This window comes from Dicentrarchus labrax, unplaced genomic scaffold (assembly GCF_905237075.1).
Source record: "Dicentrarchus labrax unplaced genomic scaffold, dlabrax2021, whole genome shotgun sequence".
NCBI lineage: Eukaryota > Metazoa > Chordata > Actinopteri > Moronidae > Dicentrarchus > Dicentrarchus labrax.
In genome coordinates this window covers 14,419,545-14,445,431 of record NW_026136721.1, presented here as the reverse complement: position 1 = coordinate 14,445,431, position 25,887 = coordinate 14,419,545, and the positions used below count along the sequence as shown (strand labels likewise).

The following is a 25,887-nucleotide window of genomic DNA, read 5'->3' as shown; positions in this document are numbered from 1 at the left end:
TTATTATCATTTTCATTCGACACTATAAACACAACTATTTAGTGTACCACTTGTTATAAACAGGAGAAACTGGTAATAGCCTGCATCAATATATGCACCATCTACGTAAAGGTAAGCTATCTACAGTCTAGTTTAATCATTTAAAGGTACATGAACAAGAAAACTGTTCAATAGAATATTCAACTGTTCACTTAAATGCATTAACAGGAAAATGTCATCAAAGCACATAACAAATCCTTCCTCACTCTCTTGATAATGGAGCGTGCTGTGAATGTATTGACATAGCAGCTTCCAGCCTGGAGTACACAACATGTCATCAGTCACAATCCACATTTGTTATTTGTTATGTGAAGAAACAATCCACAAGCAGTCCATGATGGAGAGGTACTCATCCACAATACTGTGTGACATAACATTAAAATTTATGCTAAAGGGTTAAATCTATTTCACTGTTTAGTTTGTGAGTTTTTATGTCAAAACTTTCATTAAGAGGACTTTGTGGATTTGTTACTTCTTTGACATTAATGTCATTTCACATTAGTTACATTCATTTAACATTGACATTAGGGCTTTTTTACAGCACTAAAACCCAATGGTAGTCCAACATCTTCTGAAGTATGAGTTTGAATTTACGTATGAATTGTTATTACTGTTTGACATTAACACTTATTTTTAAACTATTTTAGCTCTAACTACCTATACGGTTTAAGGAGTAGGAGTGGGAGTGAGAGTGAATCCAGCAAGAATTCAACCTCGGCACATGATACAAGCTCTACCAGGTGAGCTACCAGGGCGCCCCACACCTGCATGTTCATTATTTGTCTTCCTTTTGATATCAGTATTTATTATTTAATTATGCAATATTAATATATATATATATATATATATATATATATATATTATTATTATTATGTTCTCATTTATAAGTCAACAATTGTTCCACTATCCTGTACATTTTACAGGAAGTGGAAGGAGTTGTTATTTGCTATTTACCAGGTCAATGAGTTTAAAAAACTCAATGGTAGCTCCACCAACCTGTACATTTTAAAGAGTGGATTATTCCAGGGTTGGCTTTTAAAATTAACCATCTATACATACCGGTCTGGGACCTTTTGTGATTGATTCAGGTTATATTATCTGAAATTCAGTGGTCTCAAATAGTAGATTCTTTCTTTCCTACGTCTAACATCTTTGTGGTTGGGAATGATCTAATCCCAACCAGGCCTGATGAAAAAAAGAATGAAACTCCTTCAGCTCAAATTGTCCTTGCTTGAATATACGTTTATTACAACACAAATCTGATATCAGAGATCTTGGTACAGCATGTATGGACACAGTCATACCAAAAACTTAAAGTAACATTACATTCGCTCAGCTTTATTGAGTATGTCCCTCGTCATAAATAATCCAGACACCTAAAATAAAGTATGAAAAGTGTGAAGGTCAGTGAAGGCCTCTCAGGTCAACTAACCATGTCAATGCACAAATTCAAACATTCCTTTATGATCCATACATTGATAACACAGGGCCATATACCTCTTTCCTAATCCTCTTTGGAGATATAAAGGAATGGTCGTTATTTGTCTCATCCTAACCTAATAGTTTTTTTGTTTACATTTAAATATATGTGGGAACTGTTCCCTAACTAACAAGAGTAACTATTATTAGGATTAAGACCTGTGCCTGAACAACTTCATGGCTCTCTGAGTTATGAGTATAGTCCCTAATCTAACCAGTGAAGGCAGTGAACACGAGCCAGTCATTGGCAGAATATAGAGTCTTTGTGGAATGCTGGTGGGAAAAAAAGCATCTTTTGGACAGGTAAAGAATAATGCTGAAGGGGCCTAAGAAAGTGGAGATATGGCTGAAGACAGGGGTTGAGAGGCAGACATTGAGACATATTTGCACAGTTTATACTATAATGTGGAATCGGATCTAAATAATAATCAATAGTATTGCTTAGAAGCCCAAGTAACAAAGAAAATCTATTCAAAACAAATGCAAAAAACCCCCAAAAAACCATAACACAGGGCTATACTGGATATAAAAGTAAATAAGATACCTCCACCTTTATTATAAACCCTATATTTTTTATTGTTGTTTAATAGGAATGGTAATCATAAAATGTTAACATAGACTGTATAAGAGAAGTGGATGTAGCCACTGTGATGCCACCCACTGGTTTGTGGAATACTGTTTTGAAGCCTTGATTTTGGCAGTGATTAAGACCATAAACTCATCAGGAATGTATTTACTGAGGTAATAAATCAAGTTGGGTCATTTTTTCAGAGACAATCGGATATATTTTTTCAATGAGTGTTGCCACTGATGGCAGCTAGAAAGAATGCAGCTTTAAGGCACCTCTTCATTAGCTTCACTTTTCAGACTCAAAAGCTACGTCCACCTCTGTTATACAGTATGTATGTAACACCAGTTATTTGATGATTTTATGTCTTATGAAAAAAAACATGTTAAAACACGGAATATGTTTGTATCATCACTGTATGATACCGGCTCACTCAGGTGACTTGTCCCCTGAAGATAAGACAGAGAGAAAAAGGACATAGTCATTAATTTCATATAGTTCACTGTGTTGAGACATCAGCCCTGAGACCAGCTTGTAATCCATACTCACAAACAATTGGTCCAATGCTGAGGGGCTCCACAGGTTCAGAGGTAGAAACAGAGCGACGTATCCTATTTGTGCAAGGCTACATGGTCGGAGACATTGGACAAACATAGAGATACCATCAAAACCCAGTGTTTAAGCGGCATTGATTATGGATTAGCAATTCTATTGATGAAGTGAAATGGGTGACTTACTGGAACACAGGAGGAGCTCTTTCGGTCACAAAGGCTGAGGCTGCAATGAAGGAAAATGTCTCGGTATTCATCCTGGAGCAGGAAGAACAGGGCAGAGAAACGAGCCTGGAGGGACGAGCCGCTCTCAGTCACTGACACCTGTCTGCGGTCAGTGGGACACCTGACAGAGAGGATGGAGCGGGTCATCAGGGCCACTGCACATCACCATACATTGAACTTTTTCTCATTTACATTACACTCCACAGGCCACCTGCTGCAAGAGGGACACTCACTTGTTCCGGATGAGAAAGTGTCGCATAGGATCATCAGGGTTTGATGAGTTAGTAGCGTAGCAGTCCTCCAGAACAACTACAAAGCCTGGATCTCTCTCCTCCACAGAGACGCCCACGTACAACGGTGATCCCACTGGCAGGGTGACCCGCCCTGCTGCATAAGTCTCAGTGTAGTTGGAGTTACGGAACAGAAACATGGAGGCTCTGGCTTTGGTACCCGAGCCTGAAATACCACCTGCAGTCCTGTCAAGAATCAAGAAAATTTTGTTTTCTGTTAAGGTTTTCTTTTGTTAAGGTAACCAAGTCTTTTATTTCTCTCTATCTGATTATTGTTATTTTTCTTTGCCATTATATTCTTTGCATTTCTTGGTGTTCCTAGTTATTTCTGTCTGGGCTTTCCTTGATTTGGACAAAAGGTAACACTTTATAATGAGTACACACTATTAAGCATTAGTTAAGCATGAATAAATACTGAATTCATCATTTATAACGCATGAATACACATTAGTATGTAGTTTATAAACACAGTTAAAAATATTTTATTCATCATTGATAAGCACATTAGTTATGGATTAGTAAATACTGAATCCATCATTTATAAAGCATGATTCTGCTGTAAATAGTCATTACTATGTGCTTTATAATCACAGTTATAAATGTTTTACTCTTCATTGTACTGTACATTTCTGCATGCACTTGCACATCCACTATTCAGACATGTATTAATGATTAGTGACTGTGTTAGCAGAGGTTCTATAAAACTCACAACAAATTCATTTTCTAATGATGGCCAATAAACAGTTATTAATGCAGGAATTCACAGTTACAAAGCACTTACTACTCATTAATTAAGTATTTTGCACAAGCTTATCTAAAGTGAGCACTATCTATGGCTTATTAAGCATTTACAAATGAGATATAAAGGCTGACAATGCCTCGAGACTCACAAAATGTTCAGTTATCTTAACAGACGAAGGAGAGACACAACACAAAGGGATATAGAACATATTGTATTGATATTTACTGCAACTTCCCAACATATTGTATGAAGACGAACAAGGGTGGTTTATGAAGACATGCTATTGTTGTGATCTTATCTGTTTGGGACGTGTACGTTGAGCTCCCGCTCTCAGCACATCATCAACGTGATGACGTGCTGAGAGCGGGATGTTACGTCATATTTACGTTAACTCTCAGAAGTTTCTGACAGTGCAGCCAAGGGGAGCATGGAGAAATAATCATTATAAAGTGTTACCAACTTTTATGTTGCTTCCTATTTTTTGTATATGAATGCACTCCTGCCGTCTTAAAGAATTTTGTCCGGTAATATCCACTGGACAGTTATATTGGTACATTATTGCCGAAGTGCCTGAGGTTTGAACAGAATAATACCACCATACTATATGCTGAATTATGGACCTGTATACTCATGATGCTGCCACAGTTCAACTGGATTCATCACTTAAGACAGTTCACCACTGTCTATCACAGAGATAGGTTGAATCATTCACATATAGAAGGCCTAACTGTGACATAAAGAAATGCATACTTACAGTAAGGTGAATGGTTAAAAGCAATACACATTTGTTTTAGTTTTTGCAAAAAAATCAACAATTACACACTTTGGAGCTTCATTATTGTAGAACTGGTAACATACAATAAAAGGCTACTTACGCCAGGAATGGTCTGATTGCCACATTCAGGCTGGTGTCTGTGTCCAGGGGATATGCGCAGGAGAAGGGAAGACTCACAGGAATGGCGAAGGATGCATTGTTTATTGGGTAGATAAATAAACTGTTGGAGTAGATGGCATGAGTGCTGTTGGTCTGAAAGACAGAGAATGAGAATTAAATGATCAATCAGTTGAAGGAATATGTCAGTTTTAGAAGACCTGGTAGGTGAGTGCCAGAGCCGAAGATGGACTGGTCAATGTATACCCATCGAAACTGAGGCTGCAGAGGCTTTGCCAGCCAGTTCTATGCCGGGCTTTCAAGCTAGTTGGCATCACAGGACTGCACAGGAAAAGAGCATCAGAAACATCACTGATGCTGCAGAAGAGGCATCAAGATGGTTGGGGATAACGAAGAGCTACACGTGGACACAAGGCTTGTTATACGCAAGTAGGGGCCTAATCAAACCTTGTCTGGGTTACCTGGGCGAATGTGTCTGATGGTCAAAGACTCGAAGCACAGGGTAGTACAGAAAAGAACAGGACAACACCAAATGATTTGTAATGACATAGTGGTAATCAGGTTTAAAGCAAACAACAAGTAGAGAGTTAGAAGTCTTTACCCTCAGCGTGTTTCCACAAGCACCTTCTGTGGCTTCCACTTCATACCAAACTACATCATCACGCACTCTGACCCAGGAGCAGTTGCGGGCTGCCAGGTTGCCAGAGAATGGGCTCAAACCAGAGGAAGTCAGGTCAGCCAAATTCAGCCCTACTTGAAGTTTATCACGGCCACAAATAAGCTGAGAAGGTTGGAGTGGAGGGCGTTGGACTAAAGAAAAAGATATAAGGTCACCAGATAAAAGTGTCAAAGAATGGAGATGAGATTGTAAATACTGTATATACCAGAAGAGACCACGATGAAACCCTCTATAAAAAATAAACGATATTTAGCTATGTTATGTCAAATCATTACCAAATTAAAGAAGAAACCTACATTCACAAACAATACTGGCATCTTCATTGTGACCGCAGTTGTGAACTCCAAACCCTTGGTGTCTGCAGTCTGTTATCGATGACTCATTCCCAAAACAACTGACATCGTCCAACAAGATGGGTCCACTGCCCGGTCCAAAACGTGCATTTGATGGAGCTGACAGGACCCTGCCACAGCCCAGCTGTCTACACACCACCTGAGCATCCACCAGGCCCCAGGCATCGTCACACACCGTCCCCCACTGTCCACGGTGGAAGATCTCTACTCTACCAGAGCAGGAACTGTTTCCATTGACTAGGCGGACCTGCCCCTCACCTCCTGGGCTTGTTGTGGTAGTGCTGTTGACCTGATTGGCAGCAGAGGTCTGTGGTCTTGGATCAGGTGTAGTTGTAGAAACTCCAGTGGCTGTTGTATTCAACTCTGTTTACAATGAAAAACAGTGAGGTCCTGCTGCTAAGCCAATTGTGTTTGTTCATAAACTGTTTTTCTGATTTAAGAACAAGATAAAAATAGTTACTTCACCAGCCTAAAACACGTAAATGAATGGGTTAGAGGAGAAAGTTGAATTTGTTGCTACAGTGTTAAATATGTTTTAAATGGAGTTATACCTGCACAGTATGCAAGATGACATGTGGATGGCTGCACAAGTTTGTAGACGTAGAAGTTTCCATAACAGAGCTTGACATGGATGATGTGCAAATTAAAATAGCAGCAGCTGCCAGACCAGTTATTACACACAGTTCGATTTACAATTTGACCTGACTGTGTGGGATGAGGTTCTGTTATCCACAGAGGAGCATGGGTTCCACACCTGTTACTATCTATACACCTCTCTGGAATCTGAGCGCTGGTTTGCTCCAGAAACAGGCGATACCAGCCTTGCCAGTTAATATCTCGGTCACAGTGTAGAATCTGATTTGATGTGTTATTTGTTGAACGCCAATCATCATTTAGTGCAGTGTAGTGCTCACAGGGGTCAGCACAGTGCAGAGAGCCATTATTACTGATGCAGTCCAAGCCTACAGGACAAACACTTTGTCCACAGTTGAACTGGACAGACTGGGAAGAGGGGCCTGATGTGGAGACCAGTGTCCCGATGAAAAGTATGAGGATAGTTTGATGGATGCCTTTGCTAATTTTGTAGCTTTTCCAAATCAAACAGTGAAAATAAAGCTATGCAACTGACATCATAACATATAATTACATCAAAGGTACAAGTGTGTGATTATTTGTTCCATCAAATTTACATATCTGCCTTTTAACAATATCACTGCTGTTTATTATATATTTATATTTAGGGTTGGGAGGGCTACTTTAAAAATGTAATCCGATATCACCTGTTAAAAAATGCAGTCAGTAACCTAATCCAAGTATCACAACATTAAAGGAATGTAACTTGACCACTTTCTGTTACTTTTGGATCACATCAATGCCAAATATGTAATTGATTGATGCAAGTGTATTATATAAGACAACAAAACAATTTGTGCTGTCAGTTAAACGCGTTATTAACGGCGTTAACGCAAACCCATTTTAACGGCGTCAATTTTTTTATCGCGACATTAACGTTATTTTTGGCCTAGCACACTTTGTAGTTTTTTTCACATGCTGTTGCAACAACTAGTAAAGTTAAAAAAACCACAACACCACACCGGATCTAGCTAGACTGGCACGCCGTACACACTTGTTTAGAGTAGTAGACGTTACGTTTTGAGTGGATGGCGAGCGCGAGACGCTAAAATGGATGCCAATAATATTCTGAATGGAAAGTTTACTTTTAAAAAGTTGCCAAATGGTTCCATTGACAAGACCAAAGTGATCTGTGTGTTTTGTCGTTGTGAACTGAGCTATCATCGCAGCACGTCTAGTCTGAAATACCACTTGATGGCCAAACACACAGCTGATACGAATTCTCCGCCCCATCGTCAAAGCCAGGCGACAATGGATGATTTTTCAATAAAAACATTTCCATAAAGCAAGCCGATCCACTTTCCCATGTTGATAAGAGCATTAAAATGAGAAAAAATAATGGGACAAAAAGAAATCAAGGGACATTTAGAATAGATAAAAATGTGTGATTAATTGCAATTAATTGCGAGTTAACTATGACATTAATGCGATTAATCGCGATGAAATATTTTAATCGTTTGACAGCACTTAAAACAATGTAACCTTTAAAAAAAAGAAAATGGAAACGGAAAAATAGAAAACGGAAGGATTTCTAGCATCAAAAAAGTGTCCTCTGCTTAGTGTATTTTTAAAGAAAAAATTATTTGTTTTAATATTGTAAACTGCTAAATAATCCCCATATTTACAAATTGTAACTGTAATCTGATTACATGTTTCTTCTGTAACTGTAATAGATTACAGTTACCTTTTCTGTATCCTGATTAAGTAACTCTAGTACATGTTATCCGTTACTCCCCAATCCTGTTTATATTATATTTATATATTTGCAACAATGTAATTAAACTCAACACTGAATCTGAGGCTTAAAGGCGGAGCTGCCCCTCACCTCCTGGGCTTGTTCTGGTAGTGCTGTTGACCTGATTGGCAGCAGAGGTCTGTGGTCTTGGATCAGGTGTAGTTGTAGAAACTCCAGTGGCTGTTGTATTCAACTCTGTTTACAATGAAAAACAGTGAGGTCCTGCTGCTAAGCCAATTGTGTTTGTTCATAAACTGTTTTTCTGATTTAAGAACAAGATAAAAATAATTACTTCACCAGCCTAAAACACGTAAATGAATGGGTTAGAGGAGAAAGTTGAATTTGTTGCTACAGTGTTAAATATGTTTTAAATGGAGTTATACCTGCACAGTATGCAAGATGACATACTGATGGCTGCACAAGTTTGTAGACGTAGAAGTTTCCATAACAGAGCTTGACATGGATGATGTGTGAGGAAAAATAGCAGCAGCTGCCAGACCAGTTATTACACACAGTGCGATTTACAATTTGACCTGACTGTGTGGGATGAGGTTCTGTTATCCACAGAGGAGCATGGGTTCCACACCTGTTACTATCTATACACCTCTCTGGAATCTGAGCGCTGGTTTGCTCCAGAAACAGGCGATACCAGCCTTGCCAGTTAATCTTTCGGTCACAGTGTAGAATCTGATTCGATGTGTTATTTGTTGAACGCCAGTCATCATTCAGTGCAGTGTAGTGCTCACAGGGGTCAGCACAGCGCAGAGAGTCATTATTACTGATGCAGTCCAAGCCTACAGGACAAACACTTTGTCCACAGTTGAACTGGACCCCTGTGAAAAGTAGAAAAGGATAGTTTTATGCATGCTGTTAATTTTCCAGTAGCTTTTCCAAATGGATTATTTAGAACTGCAGAATGCCAAGCTACCTGTTTAATGTCATGATAATTTTAGATTAAATAAAGGCTGCAAATTAAATAAAAAAAAAAAAAACAGGTAGTTTAGCATTTTCCTGTCCTTATTATTAACTAGAAATGACCACAGATGTTTCCAGGTAACAAGTCACAGCATGAACCATAGAGTGTAAACAGTATTACACTTGTTTAGAGTAGTAGACGTTACGTTTTGAGTGGATGGCGAGCGCGAGACGCTGAAATGGATGCCAATAATATTCTGAATGGAAAGTTTACTTTTAAAAAGTTGCCAAATGGTTCCATTGACAAGACCAAAGTGATCTGTGTGTTTTGTCGTTGTGAACTGAGCTATCATCGCAGCACGTCTAGTCTGAAATACCACTTGATGGCCAAACACACAGCTGATACGAATTCTCCGCCCCATCGTCAAAGCCAGGCGACAATGGATGATTTTTCAATAAAAACATTTCCACAAAGCAAGCCGATCCACTTTCCCATGTTGATAAGAACATTAAAATGAGAAAAAATAATGGGACAAAAAGAAATCAAGGGACATTTAGAATAGATAAAAATGTGCGATTAATTGCAATTAATTGCGAGTTAACTATGACATTAATGCGATTAATCGCGATTAAATATTTTAATCATTTGACAGCACTTAAAACAATGTAACCTTTAAAAAAAGAAAATGGAAACGGAAAAATAGAAAACGGAAGGATTTCTAGCATCAAAAAAGTGTCCTCTGCTTAGTGTATTTTTAAAGAAAAAATTATTTGTTTTAATATTGTAAACTGCTAAATAATCCCCATATTTACAAATTGTAACTGTAATCTGATTACATGTTTCTTCTGTAACTGTAATAGATTACAGTTACCTTTTCTGTATCCTGATTAAGTAACTCTAGTACATGTTATCCGTTACTCCCCAATCCTGTTTATATTATATTTATATATTTGCAACAATGTAATTAAACTCAACACTGAATCTGAGGCTTAAAGGCGGAGCTGCCCCTCACCTCCTGGGCTTGTTGTGGTAGTGCTGTTGACCTGATTGGCAGCAGAGGTCTGTGGTCTTGGATCAGGTGTAGTTGTAGAAACTCCAGTGGCTGTTGTGTTCACCTCTGTTTACAATGAAAAACAGTGAGGTCCTGCTGCTAAGCCAATTGTATTTGTTCATAAATTGTTTGTCTGATTTAAGAACAAGATAAAAATAATTACTTCACCAGCCTAAAACACGTAAATGAATGGGTTAGAGGACAAAGTTGAATTTGTTGCTACAGTGTTAAATATGTTTTAAATGGAGTTATACCTGCACAGTATGCAAGATGACATACTGATGGCTGCACAAGTTTGTAGACGTAGAAGTTTCCATAACAGAGCTTGACATGGATGATGTGTGAGGAAAAATAGCAGCAGCTGCCAGACCAGTTATTACACACAGTGCGATTTACAATTTGACCTGACTGTGTGGGATGAGGTTCTGTTATCCACAGAGGAGCATGGGTTCCACACCTGTTACTATCTATACACCTCTCTGGAATCTGAGCGCTGGTTTGCTCCAGAAACAGGCGATACCAGCCTTGCCAGTTAATATTTCGGTCACAGTGTAGAATCTGATTCGATGTGTTATTTGTTGAACGCCAGTCATCATTCAGTGCAGTGTAGTGCTCACAGGGGTCATCACAGTGCAGAGAGCCATTATTACTGATGCAGTCCAAGCCTACAGGACAAACACTTTGTCCACAGTTGAACTGGACAGACTGGGAAGAGGGGCCTGATGTGGAGACCAGTGTCCCGATGAAAAGTATGAGGATAGTTTGATGGATGCCTTTGCTAATTTTGTAGCTTTTCCAAATCAAACGGTGAAAATAAAGCTATGCAACTGACATCATAACATATAATTACATCAAAGGTACAAGTGTGTGATTATTTGTTCCATCAAATTTACATATCTGCCTTTTAACAATATTACTGCTGTTTATTATATATTTATATTTAGGGTTGGGAGGGCTACTTTAAAAATGTAATCCGATATCACCTGTTAAAAAATGCAGTCAGTAACCTAATCCAAGTATCACAACATTAAAGGAATGTAACTTGACCACTTTCTGTTACTTTTGGATCACATCAATACCAAATATGTAATTGATTGATGCAAGTGTATTATATAAGACAACAAAACAATTTGTGCTGTCAGTTAAACGCGTTATTAACGGCGTTAATGCAAACCCATTTTAACGGCGTCAATTTTTTTTATCGCGACATTAACGTTATTTTTGGCCTAGCACACTTTGTAGTTTTTTTCACATGCTGTTGCAACAACTAGTAAAGTTAAAAAAACCACAACACCACACCGGATCTAGCTAGACTGGCACGGCATACAAACTTGTTTAGAGTAGTAGATGTTACGTTTTGAGTGGATGGCGAGCGCGAGACGCTAAAATGGATGCCAATAATATTCTGAATGGAAAGTTTACTTTTAAAAAGTTGCCAAATGGTTCCATTGACAAGACCAAAGTGATCTGTGTGTTTTGTCGTTGTGAACTGAGCTATCATCGCAGCACGTCTAGTCTGAAATACCACTTGATGGCCAAACACACAGCTGATACGAATTCTCCGCCCCATCGTCAAAGCCAGGCGACAATGGATGATTTTTCAATAAAAACATTTCCACAAAGCAAGCCGATCCACTTTCCCATGTTGATAAGAGCATTAAAATGAGAAAAAATAATGGGACAAAAAGAAATCAAGGGACATTTAGAATAGATAAAAATGTGCGATTAATTGCAATTAATTGCGAGTTAACTATGACATTAATGCGATTAATCGCGATTAAATATTTTAATCGTTTGACAGCACTTAAAACAATGTAACCTTTAAAAAAAAGAAAATGGAAACGGAAAAATAGAAAACGGAAGGATTTCTAGCATCAAAAAAGTGTCCTCTGCTTAGTGTATTTTTAAAGAAAAAATTATTTGTTTTAATATTGTAAACTGCTAAATAATCCCCATATTTACAAATTGTAACTGTAATCTGATTACATGTTTCTTCTGTAACTGTAATAGATTACAGTTACCTTTTCTGTATCCTGATTAAGTAACTCTAGTACATGTTATCCGTTACTCCCCAATCCTGTTTATATTATATTTATATATTTGCAACAATGTAATTAAAGTCAACACTGAATCTGAGGCTTAAAGGCGGAGCTGCCCCTCACCTCCTGGGCTTGTTGTGGTAGTGCTGTTGACCTGACTGGCAGCAGAGGTCTGTGGTCTTGGATCAGGTGTAGTTGTAGAAACTCCAGTGGCTGTTGTGTTCACCTCTGTTTACAATGAAAAACAGTGAGGTTGTGATGGCCCAAGCCACACAGGGTAACAGCCAGCAATGAGGTCTGTCCTGGTGGAGGAAAGGCGTGGCCAAGGGTGGAGGATGGGTATATCCTGTGGCCTACCAATCAAGCCGTACCATATGCTGCCATGTTGGAGGGGGATTTTGGGTTTAGTTTGTTTTACTTGTAGTAGTTGTAGTTGGCATCCATTTTGTTTTCACCTTGTGGGTAAATTGGTTTGGCCAAGCCACTATATATGTTCCTTTGTGTCTCATTCAGGCAGGTCAGTTTGTTTAGTTAATATTCTGTCTGTTGTATGCTGTTTTGAGTATAGTTATATTTTGTTGACCTCTTTTATAGGCCTAAGATGTTAAATTTTTGGTTTCTATTGTTTGGTATTTTTGGGTAAATAAAAAACCCCTATTTTTCAACAAACTCCTGGTTTTCCTCATTGCTTGACTGTTTGGTCCCTGACAATTGGTGGCAGTGGTGGGATCATCCAGTTGAGGAAACAGGATTTATTTGTATTTTTTTCTCTCTTTTTGCAGTTTTGGAATTTTTTTTTCTTTTCTTTTTCTTTTTTTTTTTTTTTTTTTTTCCGGTTGCTGCTCCCAACACCAAAGAAAGATGACAAGAGGAAGAGGTGGAACGACACCAGGTGTGTCTACAAGCCAAACAGTGGCTCAGGAGGAGAAAGCCTGTGAAGAGGAAGAAAGTGGGGCCTCAGGAGGGGGCAATGACATGGAGGGTAAGGAGCCAACTCTGTCTGACATGATGGCCATTTTCCAGAAGCACATGGGGCAGCAGGAGGCTCGAGAAGCAAAGCAGAATGAGGTGACTGCAAGACAAGAACACCGTTTTAAAGCTCTTCAACACCAGTTTCAGCTGTTGCAGTTAGAAGTTCAGGCCCGGACATCTTTGGTGCCACCTCCTCTTTCAGCAGACTCTGATCCTCCAGATATGGAGGTTCAATCATCCACCCTACACCCTCTGTCAGACCAAGCTGAGCCCATGATCGCTCAAACAGTGGCCTCTGCAGGTCAGTCTTGCTCACAACATAAGCCCAGGTTGGAAAAATTAACTGATAATGATGATATTGAACATTTTCTCATTACATTCGAACGTATAGCTGTAGCATGCAGGTGGCAAAAAGCAGACTGGGTTTTTCAGTTAATTCCATTACTAACCGGCAAAGCTAGAGGTGCCTATGTGCATATGGACATTGATGACTCCCTTGACTATGAACAGGTAAAATCAGCCATTCTTGCCAAATATGACATTAACCCTGAGACCTACAGGCAGAGATTCCGCTCCCTAGAGGTGGACCCTGATGAGAGCCCCAAGGAGTTGTATGCAAGGCTCAAGGAGTCTTATGGAAAATGGATCCAGCCTAAAGGTAAAACCATCCAAGAAATTGGTGAAGTGATAATATTAGAGCAGTATCTGAGAATGTTGTCTCCTGAGCTTCAGGTCTGGGTCCGAGAGCATGGCCCAGATTCAGCCATGGAGGCTGCTAGACTGGCTGACGTCTTTGTGGCTGCCCGAAAGAAGGGACAACCATGGAGCTACCACTCATGGAGAACTGCAGAGGACAATCGAAAACCAACCCACCATCCAGGCACTGGGGTGGGTAAGTTTCCCATGAGGGAGAGCCAGCCAGCCAGCAGACCATTAAAACCCTTAGGGAGGAAGCCAATCTGTTATCTTTGTGGGGTTGAAGGCCATACAAAACCTATGTGCCCTAAAAACTCAGTTAACATGACACAGATGTGCTTTGTACCACGAACTCCGTATGAACCTGAGCTCAACAAGGTCCAGTCTATTAAAATGACACACATTGAAGTTAATGGGAAAATGATTAAGGCCCTACTTGATTCTGGAAGTGATCAGACTCTTGTGCACAGGAATTTTGTACCCCCCAACATAATCAGCACAGAAGACACCATACCTATCTGTTGTGTACATGGGGATGAGAAGAGCTATTCAACAGCTGACATGTACATAAAAGTAGATGGGCAAACTTACCTGTTGAACATTGGAGTTGTTGATAGCTTACCTTTTCCTGCGGTGTTGGGGAGAGACCTTCCAGTACTGTTTGATTTGTTGGAGTCAGACCAAAGCCGAAAATGTAATGCAGCTGTTACCAGAGCCCAGGCAATTCAATCCAATGACTATTCTGAGACTCTCTGTGCCCTGCCCTTCTACAATTATGAGTTGGAGACAGCACCCGGGAAGTCCCGGAAAACCCGCAGACAGAGACGGCAGGAGAAGTTCCAACATACGTTGGTGAAACCACCAACCAATCTTGAGCCAGAGTTACCCCTAGGATTTCAAATGCCAGATAACATAATTGAGATGCAGAAAGCTGATCCATCTTTAGTGTCTCTCTTTCAGAAAGCAGAGGGGAAGGAGCCAGGAGCTGGGCTAAACTCCAACAGAAATGAATATATTCACCAAAATGGCATGCTCTACTACCAACAGGGGTCAGTGTTGCAGCTAGTGGTTCCCCAAGCAATCAGACATATTGTACTCACTATGGGGCACTCTGTTCCCTGGGCTGGCCACCTGGGTAAGCACAAAACCACAGCACGCATTAAACGGCATTTCCACTGGCCTGGCCTAAGCAGAGAAGTAGCTGAATTCTGTAGAAGCTGCCCTGAGTGCCAAATAACATCGGCCAAAACTCCCTCCAAGGCTCCCCTCCGACCCTTACCCATCATTGACACCCCATTTGAGCGCCTGGGAATGGATATTGTTGGTCCTGTTGAAAGGAGTAAATCAGGGAATCGGTACATGCTGGTCATAACAGACTATGCTACAAAATACCCTGAAGTTTTTCCACTTAAAACTATTAAAGCAAAATCAGTCGCTTTCTGTTTGGTGCAGTTCTTTTCCAGAGTGGGTTTCCCTTGTGAAATACTGACTGATCAAGGAACTAACTTTATGTCTACACTGCTAAAACAGGTGTACCAGTTACTCGGCATAAGGAGTCTGAGGACCACGCCATATCACCCCCAGACGGATGGACTGACTGAGCGCTTTAATCAGACCCTGAAGCAGATGCTCCGGAAATTTGTCAACAACAGTGGTAAGGATTGGGATCAGTGGCTGCCTTATCTCCTGTTCGCATACAGGGAAGTACCCCAAGCCTCCACTGGTTTCTCTCCATTTGAACTTTTGTACGGGCATGAAGTACGAGGTCCTCTCTCGCTGCTGAGAGAGATTTGGGAGGGAGGTAAGGGCAAGGGAGAGTCCCTTAATGTAATATCCTATGTTGTCCAGATGAGGGAGCAGCTTGAAAAGATGAGCGAGCTTGCCCAATCACATATGAGGGAGGCCCAGCAACAGCAGAAGTCCTGGTATGACCGGTCAGCCCGGCAGAGATCCTTCAACTCGGGACAGAAGGTGTTGGTGCTCCTCCCCCAGTGACGACAACAAACTTCTGGCAAAGTGGCAGGGACCGTTTGAGATTTTAAAGAAACTTGGGCCCACCACATACCAGGTAGCAACCCCAGGGCGGCCACGGGCAAGTAGGACACTTCATATAAATCTCCTGAAGGAGTGGGTGCCGCGACCTGAACGAAAAGAAGTGATGCTTATCCGAGGTGTGCAAGAGGAGGAGGAAGTGGATGAACAGTACTTGCCTTCGGCTGGGGCTCCAGGAGACCACAACCTCAACCACCTATCTGAAGACAAGCAGCTTCAGGTGAGAGAAATCTGTAATTCAGAAGTATTCCAGGAGAATCCTGGGAGGACCAATATTGTTGAACATGACATTGTTATGAAGGAGGGTGCTTCGGTGAGGAGACTTAGTTACAGGATTCCTGAACGTCTGCTGGCCTCACTGAAGAAGGAGATAGACCTGATGCTGTCCCTGGGGATCATTGAGATTTCAAGAAGTGAGTGGTGTAACCCGGTGGTCCTGGTGCCAAAGAAGGACGGAAGCCTAAGGTTCTGCATCGACTTCAGGTACCTGAATTCCATTTCTCAGTTTGATTCATACCCGACACCAAGAATTGATGAACTGTTGGAACGACTGGGGAAAGCAAAGTACTTGACCACAATAGATCTGTGTAAGGGTTACTGGCAGGTTCCACTCACTGAGCGATCCAGGGAGCTGACAGCCTTCAGGACTCCGTGGGGTCTCTTCCAGTTTTCGGTCATGCCATTTGGTTTACACGGGGCTCCAGCCACCTTTCAGAGGCTCATGGACCAGGTATTATGTGGTTTTACTGATTTTGCTGCTGCATATCTGGATGACATTGTCATTTACAGTACCACCTGGGAGGAGCACTTGGAACATCTGAATGCTGTCTTGGATCGTCTCCACGCTGCCGGGCTGACCATAAATTCATCAAAGTGTGTCTTCGCCGCTGCAGAGACAAAGTACCTGGGCCACAGCATCGGAAATGGGGTGATAAGGCCACAAGTCAACAAGATCCAGGCCATAGGGTCATGTCCGTTGCCACACACAAGGAAGCAACTTCGGTCTTTCTTGGGCATGGCAGGCTTTTACCACCGCTTCATTCCACAGTTTTCCACCAGGGCAGCTCTTCTCACAGACATGACAGGATCTCGGTGTCCCAACCAGATCCAGTGGACAGAGGAGGCCGTGGCAGCTTTCCATGACATCCAGCAATCACTAAGTAAGGAACCAGTTTTGTACAGTCCAAACTTTGATGAACATTTTATTCTGCAAACCGATGCTTCTGACAGGGGTCTGGGGGCGGTGCTTCTCCAGGGACCACCAGACGACCGCCATCCAGTTGCCTACATCAGCCGGAAAATGTTCCCCAGAGAAGTTAGGTATTCAACAGTGGAAAAGGAGGCGCTTGCTATCAAGTGGGCTCTCGACTCCTTTCGGTATTACCTCCTGGGCAGAGAATTCATCCTCGAGACAGACCACAAAGCTCTTCAGTGGATGGAAAGAATGAAGGACACAAATAGCCGGATTACTCGGTGGTGTCTGGCACTACAACCTTTCCGCTTCCGCATTCAGCACATCATTGGCAAGGACAACATTACAGCTGACTACCTCTCTCGTAGTTCCAGCGACAGTCCTGAAGGGGGGGTGTGTGATGGCCCAAGCCACACAGGGTAACAGCCAGCAATGAGGTCTGTCCTGGTGGAGGAAAGGCGTGGCCAAGGGTGGAGGATGGGTATATCCTGTGGCCTACCAATCAAGCCGTACCATGTGCTGCCATGTTGGAGGGGGATTTTGGGTTTAGTTTGTTTTACTTGTAGTAGTTGTAGTTGGCATCCATTTTGTTTTCACCTTGTGGGTAAATTGGTTTGGCCAAGCCACTATATATGTTCCTTTGTGTCTCATTCAGGCAGGTCAGTTTGTTTAGTTCATATTCTGTCTGTTGTATGCTGTTTTGAGTATAGTTATATTTTGTTGACCTCTTTTATAGGCCTAAGATGTTAAATTCTTGGTTTCTATTGTTTGGTATTTTTGGGTAAATAAAAAACCCCTATTTTTCAACAAACTCCTGGTTTTCCTCATTGCTTGACTGTTTGGTCCCTGACAGAGGTCCTGCTGCTAAGCCAATTGTATTTGTTCATAAATTGTTTGTCTGATTTAAGAACAAGATAAAAATAGTTACTTCACCAGCCTAAAACACGTAAATGAATGGGTTAGAGGAGAAAGTTGAATTTGTTGCTACAGTGTTAAATATGTTTTAAATGGAGTTATACCTGCACAGTATGCAAGATGACATACTGATGGCTGCACAAGTTTGTAGACGTAGAAGTTTCCATAACAGAGCTTGACATGGATGATGTGTGAGGAAAAATAGCAGCAGCTTCCAGCCCAGTTATTACACACAGTGCGATTTACAATTTGACCTGACTGTGTGGGATGAGGTTCTGTTATCCACAGAGGAGCATGGGTTCCACACCTGTTACTATCTATACACCTCTCTGGAATCTGAGCGCTGGTTTGCTCCAGAAACAGGCGATACCAGCCTTGCCAGTTAATCTTTCGGTCACAGTGTAGAATCTGATTCGATGTGTTATTTGTTGAACGCCAGTCATCATTTAGTGCAGTGTAGTGCTCACAGGGGTCATCACAGTGCAGAGAGCCATTATTACTGATGCAGTCCAAGCCTACAGGACAAACACTTTGTCCACAGTTGAACTGGACAGACTGGGAAGAGGGGCCTGATGTGGAGACCAGTGTCCCTATGAAAAGTATGAGGATAGTTTGATGGATGCCTTTGCTAATTTTGTAGCTTTTCCAAATCAAACAGTGAAAATAAAGCTATGCAACTGACATCATAACATATAATTACATCAAAGGTACAAGTGTGTGATTATTTGTTCCATCAAATTTACATATCTGCCTTTAAACAATATCACTGCTGTTTATTATATATTTATATTTAGGGTTGGGAGGGCTACTTTAAAAATGTAATCCGATATCACCTGTTAAAAAATGCAGTCAGTAACCTAATCCAAGTATCACAACATTAAAGGAATGTAACTTGACCACTTTCTGTTACTTTTGGATCACATCAATGCCAAATATGTAATTGATTGATGCAAGTGTATTATATAAGACAACAAAACAATTTGTGTTGTCAGTTAAACGCGTTATTAACGGCGTTAACGCAAACCCATTTTAACGGCGTCAATTTTTTCACATGCTGTTGCAACAACTAGTAAAGTTAAAAAAACCACAACACCACACCGGATCTAGCTAGACTGGCACGCCGTACACACTTGTTTAGAGTAGTAGACGTTACATTTTGAGTGGATGGCGAGCGTGAGACGCTGAAATGGATGCCAATAATATTCTTAATGGAAAGTTTACTTTTAAAAAGTTGCCAAATGGTTCCATTGACAAGACCAAAGTGATCTGTGTGTTTTGTCGTTGTGAACTGAGCTATCATCGCAGCACGTCTAGTCTGAAATACCACTTGATGGCCAAACACACAGCTGATACGAATTCTCCGCCCCATCGTCAAAGCCAGGCGACAATGGATGATTTTTCAATAAAAACATTTCCACAAAGCAAGCCGATCCACTTTCCCATGTTGATAAGAGCATTAAAATGAGAAAAAATAATGGGACAAAATGAAATCAAGGGACATTTAGAATAGATAAAAATGTGCGATTAATTGCAATTAATTGCGAGTTAACTATGACATTAATGCGATTAATCGCGATTAAATATTTTAATCGTTTGACAGCACTTAAAACAATGTAACCTTTAAAAAAAAGAAAATGGAAACGGAAAAATAGAAAACGGAAGGATTTCTAGCATCAAAAAAGTGTCCTCTGCTTAGTGTATTTTTAAAGAAAAAATTATTTGTTTTAATATTGTAAACTGCTAAATAATCCCCATATTTACAAATTGTAACTGTAATCTGATTACATGTTTCTTCTGTAACTGTAATAGATTACAGTTACCTTTTCTGTATCCTGATTAAGTAACTCTAGTACATGTTATCCATTACTCCCCAATCCTGTTTATATTATATTTATATATTTGCAACAATGTAATTAAACTCAACACTGAATCTGAGGCTTAAAGGCGGACCTGCCCCTCACCTCCTGGGCTTGTTGTGGTAGTGCTGTTGACCTGACTGGCAGCAGAGGTCTGTGGTCTTGGATCAGGTGTAGTTGTAGAAACTCCAGTGGCTGTTGTGTTCACCTCTGTTTACAATGAAAAACAGTGAGGTCCTGCTGCTAAGCCAATTGTATTTGTTCATAAATTGTTTGTCTGATTTAAGAACAAGATAAAAATAATTACTTCACCAGCCTAAAACACGTAAATGAATGGGTTAGAGGAGAAAGTTGAATTTGTTGCTACAGTGTTAAATATGTTTTAAATGGAGTTATACCTGCACAGTATGCAAGATGACATACTGATGGCTGCACAAGTTTGTAGACGTAGAAGTTTCCATAACAGAGCTTGACATGGATGATGTGTGAGGAAAAATAGCAGCAGCTGCCAGACCAGTTATTACACACAGTGCGATTTACAATTGAACCTGACTGTGTGGGATGAGGTTCTGTTATCCACAGAGGAGCATGGGTTCCACACCTGTTACTATCTATACACCTCTCTGGAATCTGAGCGCTGGTTTGCTCCAGAAACAGGCGATACCAGCCTTGCCAGTTAATATTTCGGTCACAGTGTAGAATCTGATTCGATGTGTTATTTGTTGAACGCCAGTCATCATTCAGTGCAGTGTAGTGCTCACAGGGGTCAGCACAGCGCAGAGAGTCATTATTACTGATGCAGTCCAAGCCTACAGGACAAACACTTTGTCCACAGTTGAACTGGACCCCTGTGAAAAGTAGAAAAGGATTTATGCAAAGTTTTATGCACGCTGTTAATTTTACAGTAGCTTTTCCAAATGGATTATTTAGAACTGCAGAATGCCAAGCTACCTGTTTAATGTCATGGTAATATTAGATCAAATTAAGGCTGCAAATGAAATTTAAAAAAAAAAAAAACAGGTAGTTTAGCATTTTCCTGTCCTTATTATCAAATAGAAATGACCACAGATGTTTCCAGGTAACAAGTCACAGCATGAACCATAGAGTGTAAACAGTATTACAGTGAAACAAAAGGGAATGATTGGAACATAAGGAAAGAGGAATTTTAGAGGGGAATGACAAGTAAGAAAGAATCATGTTATGTTGTAACTGTAATTTGTTACAGTTTTTTTTATCATTACCGAAATGTATTAGTAATGACACTGCTACTGGGGAAAGTAAAATTATTACTGTAATATTATTAATATCCATGGTACTGCCCAACACTGATAATATCCTGGAAAGTGAAACAAATTAAGGTCACATTTTAATTGGAGTCTTGTTAGCCCATCCACATGTGACACCAAAAGGAGAAGATGTTTGTGGTTTATCTTATTTTGTTTCAAAGAGAAAATTCAATTACACAGCTGTGTCATAATGTCTAACCCAAGATGACAAGATGTTAGATGGTTTACCTGAAAGGCTTCCTGTAAAAATCTGCAAAGTTACGAGCAATAGCAAACCCTCAGGCAGCCCCATTATGGCTCGAATCCACGACACAAACTTTCTGTAAAAAACAAAGTAACTGTCTTAAAATTACATTTTCAATATGCGCTGCCATGCATACAATTTAAAATCTTCCACTGAGTGAGAGTGAGTGAGTGAGGAATTTATAGACCTGTTTGTGTGTTTAAAGAACCTGAATCAATCATACATCGATACATTTGTCATTGTATCATACATTGATACAAAAGAGTTACGATTAATAATTAAAGCTGCAAGCAGCGATGAACGGGCCCTCGCACTCCACGCAACTCGGGCTGTGCTGTGGACGCGTCACATGCAGTCGCAAAACGTGCGGACCACAACATGAAGATTTCATGTAAATCAGATCAAAATCGCCACGCAGCGCTTACTTCCTGTTGTCAGTAGGTGGCGCTATCACTATATCTGAATGTTATCACATAGACGTGTTCAAGGCGAGACTATTATCAGACAAGTGAAGTTTGAAGCCGAACGGATAATGTAAACTCAAGTTAAAGCAAACTCGTGTTTTGTGGTGGTACAGCAAAATTTGTGTTTTGCATTTTATAAGTAAATTTCAGCTGGATCTGATCATCCTGCTAGGAGTAGAACATGAAAGTATAAAACCTGATTCTTCCTGTTGCCACTAAGTGGAGCTCTCACTGTTACTGAATATTATCACATAGATGTGTTCAGGGCGGGACTCTAATCAGACATGCAGTTTCGTTGCAGTCGGATCATGTACGCAGAAGTTATGACAAATCCCTCTTTCATGGCAAAGGTTCGAAATTGGACATTAGAGGACGCCACGCCATGTCCATGCTGTTCGACAGAATAACGTAAATAGCACAACTTTTAATGGTGAATGTGTTTAGATGGCTGTGTCCAAGTGTAAATAAATATAAATTCCCTAGGAGGAGTTTGTTCAAATACAACGTGTAAATCGCCACTCATGACCGCTAAATCCTTTTAAACTTTTTTTTTAAACTTCTTGTTTAGTTGGGGTATGGGTCCAAGATGCTTTTCTGCTTGTCCAATCATGATACACATGTGTATCAATTTTCGTACATGTCGGCCTTACGTGTCTCGGGGGCTGATTCTGGGGGGCGGGGCTTAGACATGTGGCGGCGCCCGTGCACGGGGACAATTGCATACATCGAGTTCTCGAATGATTGAATTTTGTGCAAATTTTCATGACTTTTCGAGCATGCTGCGACCTCCAAATATGCAGTCGAAGGCAAAGACAATAATAATTCCTAGAGATACAATAGGGCCTTCGTACGATTTGTGCTCAGGCCCTAACTAAAGCTACAAGCAGTGATTAACAGGCCCTCGCATGGAGGCATGGAGCCAATTTGCCACACGCACGTGCAAAATCCGTATCAGATGGAACATTTTACCAGTTGGGACGTATGTGCTGAGAACTTTCATGGTGAAACATTGAAATTTGACGTCATGCCACAGATGTGCCCTCTGACAAAAACTGAAGATTTTGATAACTTTTGATTGTGATTGTCTTTAGAGTAGGCAGACCAAATTTGAAGTGAGTCCAATCAATCCACTAGGAGGAGCTCATTAAAATACAACGTGTGCAAAATGCCAGAAATGGCAGCTAAATTCAAAATGGCCTACTTCCTGTTGGGTTTAGGTTATAGGTTCAAGAGACATTTATGTACGTCTGGACATGATCTAAGTGCGTAGCGATTTTCATACCCGTAAAACATGTTGTTGGGGTGGCTCTTTAGGGGGCGCTGCACTATTTTGCCACGCCCATATGCGAGACCAATAGAAACCAAAACATTCGCCACGACTGACATGTGTGCTGCATTTCATGAGATTCAGGGCTTGCTGCAACCTCCAAAAATGCGATTATATTTGGTTAAAAATAATAATATTACAAGCAGTTTCAATAGGGCCTCGCAGCCGTCGCTGCTTGGGCCCTAAAAATTTGTTGTATGAAAATGAGTCTTCATACGTTTGTACATTTCAATATTACTGTAGGCTATCTACCGATTAGCTAATTTGTGACTACCTTTTGTCAACAGCAGTGATTGAAATGCCAGAGAGTTGAGTTTTTAAGCATAAATGTTGAGTCCTGAACTTGGAAAAAGTAGTTTGACAAAATAATCTTAAATCAAAATCCCAACGTGCTTCTTTCAGAGCTTTTAATCACATTTTAACGGTTTGGTTTGCAGAGTCATACTCAGTTTGACTGAACGAATACCATTGACCATTACCAATACCATTTCCATTTCAGAGGACCATGAATTAAGATTATTAACCCTTTCAACTGCTCTCCCTTGGTTCCTGAGCAATACTAAAAAAATAAAAAATACAATTAAAGCTGCAAGCAGCGTTGGGCGGGAACTCGCACTCAACGCAACTCGAAACAACATGAAATTTCACGTAAATCATCTTAAAATTGCCACGCAGCGCCAACTTCCTGTTGCCAGTAGGTGGCGCTATCACTATGTCTTAACATTCAAGTTCAGGGTGGGACTGCTGTTATAACACACGTGAAGTTTCATTGAGTTTGCACCACGTACGCTGAAGTTATGAGGACATGTTCAGGGCGAGACTGTTTCAGAATATATTAAGTTTATTGGAGATTGGACATTGCAAGTTATGAGCACTATTTTATGGCGAATCTGCTGAAATCGACAAGTTGTCACTGGCACGCGGTATGATGTACAGTCAAAAATATCATAACTTTTCAATCAGTTTGTGGATTCAAAGTGGCCAACTTTGACCTCACACCACGGACACGACGTTCAATGTACAGTCTCAAATAGCACAACTTTTAATCAGAATAATTTTTTGACCATACTCACAAATTTTGAAGCAGATCCGATAAATTCCCTAGGAGGAGTTCGTTCAAATACAACCCGAAAAGTTCGTTGAAAGTGAAAATCAAAATCAAAATGGCTGACTTCCCGTGGGGTTTCGGGTATGGGTCCAAGAGGCTTTTTTGTACGTCTCGGCACGTTGCATGTGCCTACTGATTTTCGTACATATTGGTGAAACGTGGCGCCGGGGCTGCTGTTTTTTTATCCTGCAGGGGGCGCTATAAACACGACAAACATGATTTTTGGTATGTGAGCTTCAGGCACCAGTCTACACCTGCCCTGTGAATTTCTACTATTACGGTCTCCGCACAGTGATTTACACTGCCACCAGAGCGCCACCCAGTGGTGTAATTTTTTTTCCTTTTTAGGTGAGCCTCAGGGAGCCATGGGCAAGCACCGTACCAAGTTTAATTTAAGTGACAAGTGCCTTTGCAGAGATATAAACTTCTTCATTTTAAAGAGCGCCACCTTGTGGCGATGGCCGACATTGTGCACGATGCCTAAGGAAGACATGTGGAACTATGGACCCAAGTTTGGTGTCAATCTATTAGCCTAAACGCACTTGTGACACATAGAATATACTTTTTTTCACGAGGCCTGACAACTTTCCCAAATAAAATTGAGTTTTCGTATATGTTCAAGGGGGCAAAAATGCAGTTGAAGTGGCCTAAGAATAATAGGTAAGAAATCGAGCAAAAACAATAGGGACCTCCAGCGGTCGCTGGCTTGGTCCCTAATAAAGAATAAATAGCTCAAAATGTTCAGGCGATATGTCATTTTTTGTAAATGTTGCACAGCAAAAATCTGCTTACAGCATTTGAGCAAAACTGTATGTAAAATTAAAAATCAGTTTTTTTACGGCTTGATACAGAAATGTTCTGTATCAAATTGATGACATTTTGCTCAAATGTGTAGCAGGAGTAGCGCAAAAACGGAGCTGGACCAAAATTCTGAATCAATCTAGATGTAAATGCATGTGGCTTATATGGACAGATTTGTCTCAATCACCTTGCCCACTCCTGAAAACCATCTATGCGGTCCGTGTATGGATTAACCAGTGGTAGACGAAGTACTCAGATCTTTTGCTCAACGCTAGTCTCTCTCTTGCAGGACAAAGATTAGAATTTCTAAAATTTCATAGAAATGCAAAAAGCAAGGGGTCTTACCCAAAGTGTTGTTCAGATGGTTAAAGACATCAAAAAGAGAGAAGGTTTCTGAAATCAATACACCCTCAGTGTTCTTTTATACATGCATTTTCAAAACACCTACTGGGCAGGGTTTAAAACAAAAAAAAAGCACTGAAACTAAATTGAGAACTTCTCATTGGTTACACACATCTTAGGCAGAAACAAAAGGAGCAAGGTTCAGGGGTGGTGACACAGCTGTGGCTCAGAGGTAGACTCGTCCTCTAACCGAAGGTTGGCGGTTCTCACTGCATGTCGAAGTGTCCTTGAGCAAGATACTGAACCCCAAATTGCTTCCGATGCTGTGCATCAGTGTATGAAAGTGTGCGAATGGGGTGAGTGTGGCATGTAGTGTACAGCGTTGAGTGGTCGAAAGAATAGAAAGGCACTATATGAGTACAGTCCATTTACCATTTTAC

General features: G+C 40.6%; 1 protein-coding gene and 1 long non-coding RNA gene across 24 annotated transcripts; one reads left to right on the top strand and one right to left on the bottom strand.

Annotated features, from left to right (window-relative positions):
* Positions 1-1,260: 1,260 nt before the first annotated feature.
* Positions 1,261-25,543, bottom strand: LOC127354075 (pancreatic secretory granule membrane major glycoprotein GP2). 23 transcript variants are annotated; one of them, XM_051383694.1, is made up of 16 exons: positions 25,451-25,543; positions 21,390-21,481; positions 20,274-20,723; positions 19,981-20,085; positions 18,124-18,609; positions 12,316-12,420; positions 10,115-10,219; positions 8,570-9,019; positions 8,277-8,381; positions 5,762-6,181; positions 5,388-5,596; positions 4,770-4,921; positions 3,096-3,338; positions 2,824-2,983; positions 2,636-2,711; positions 1,261-2,535 (listed from the first exon to the last, which is right to left on the bottom strand). In XM_051383694.1, the coding sequence occupies exons 2-16, from the start codon at positions 21,451-21,453 to the stop codon at positions 2,516-2,518; spliced, it is 3,150 nt and encodes a 1,049-aa protein (XP_051239654.1). In that variant the 5' UTR covers positions 21,454-21,481; positions 25,451-25,543; the 3' UTR covers positions 1,261-2,515. The 23 variants fall into 23 exon arrangements, with proteins under 23 accessions (XP_051239654.1, XP_051239656.1, XP_051239658.1 ...); XM_051383696.1 differs by lacking the exon at positions 8,277-8,381; XM_051383698.1 differs by lacking the exon at positions 8,570-9,019.
* On the top strand, positions 6,045-18,226 carry LOC127354080 (uncharacterized). The gene is made up of 3 exons (XR_007881457.1): positions 6,045-6,142; positions 12,382-12,444; positions 17,960-18,226. It is a non-coding gene; the product is annotated as an uncharacterized LOC127354080 (long non-coding RNA).
* Positions 25,544-25,887: the final 344 nt, after the last annotated feature.

Coding starts and splice junctions, on each gene's coding strand:
- LOC127354075 (XM_051383694.1), bottom strand. CDS start 21,453: ATGGGGCTGCCTGAGGGTTTGCTATTGCTCGTAACTTTGCAGATTTTT. Junction 9,020..10,114: donor TACCACAACAAGCCCAGGAG/GTGAGGGGCAGC, acceptor TACTTTTCACAG/GGGTCCAGTTCAACTGTGGA. Junction 8,382..8,569: donor TCATCTTGCATACTGTGCAG/GTATAACTCCAT, acceptor CATTGTAAACAG/AGTTGAATACAACAGCCACT.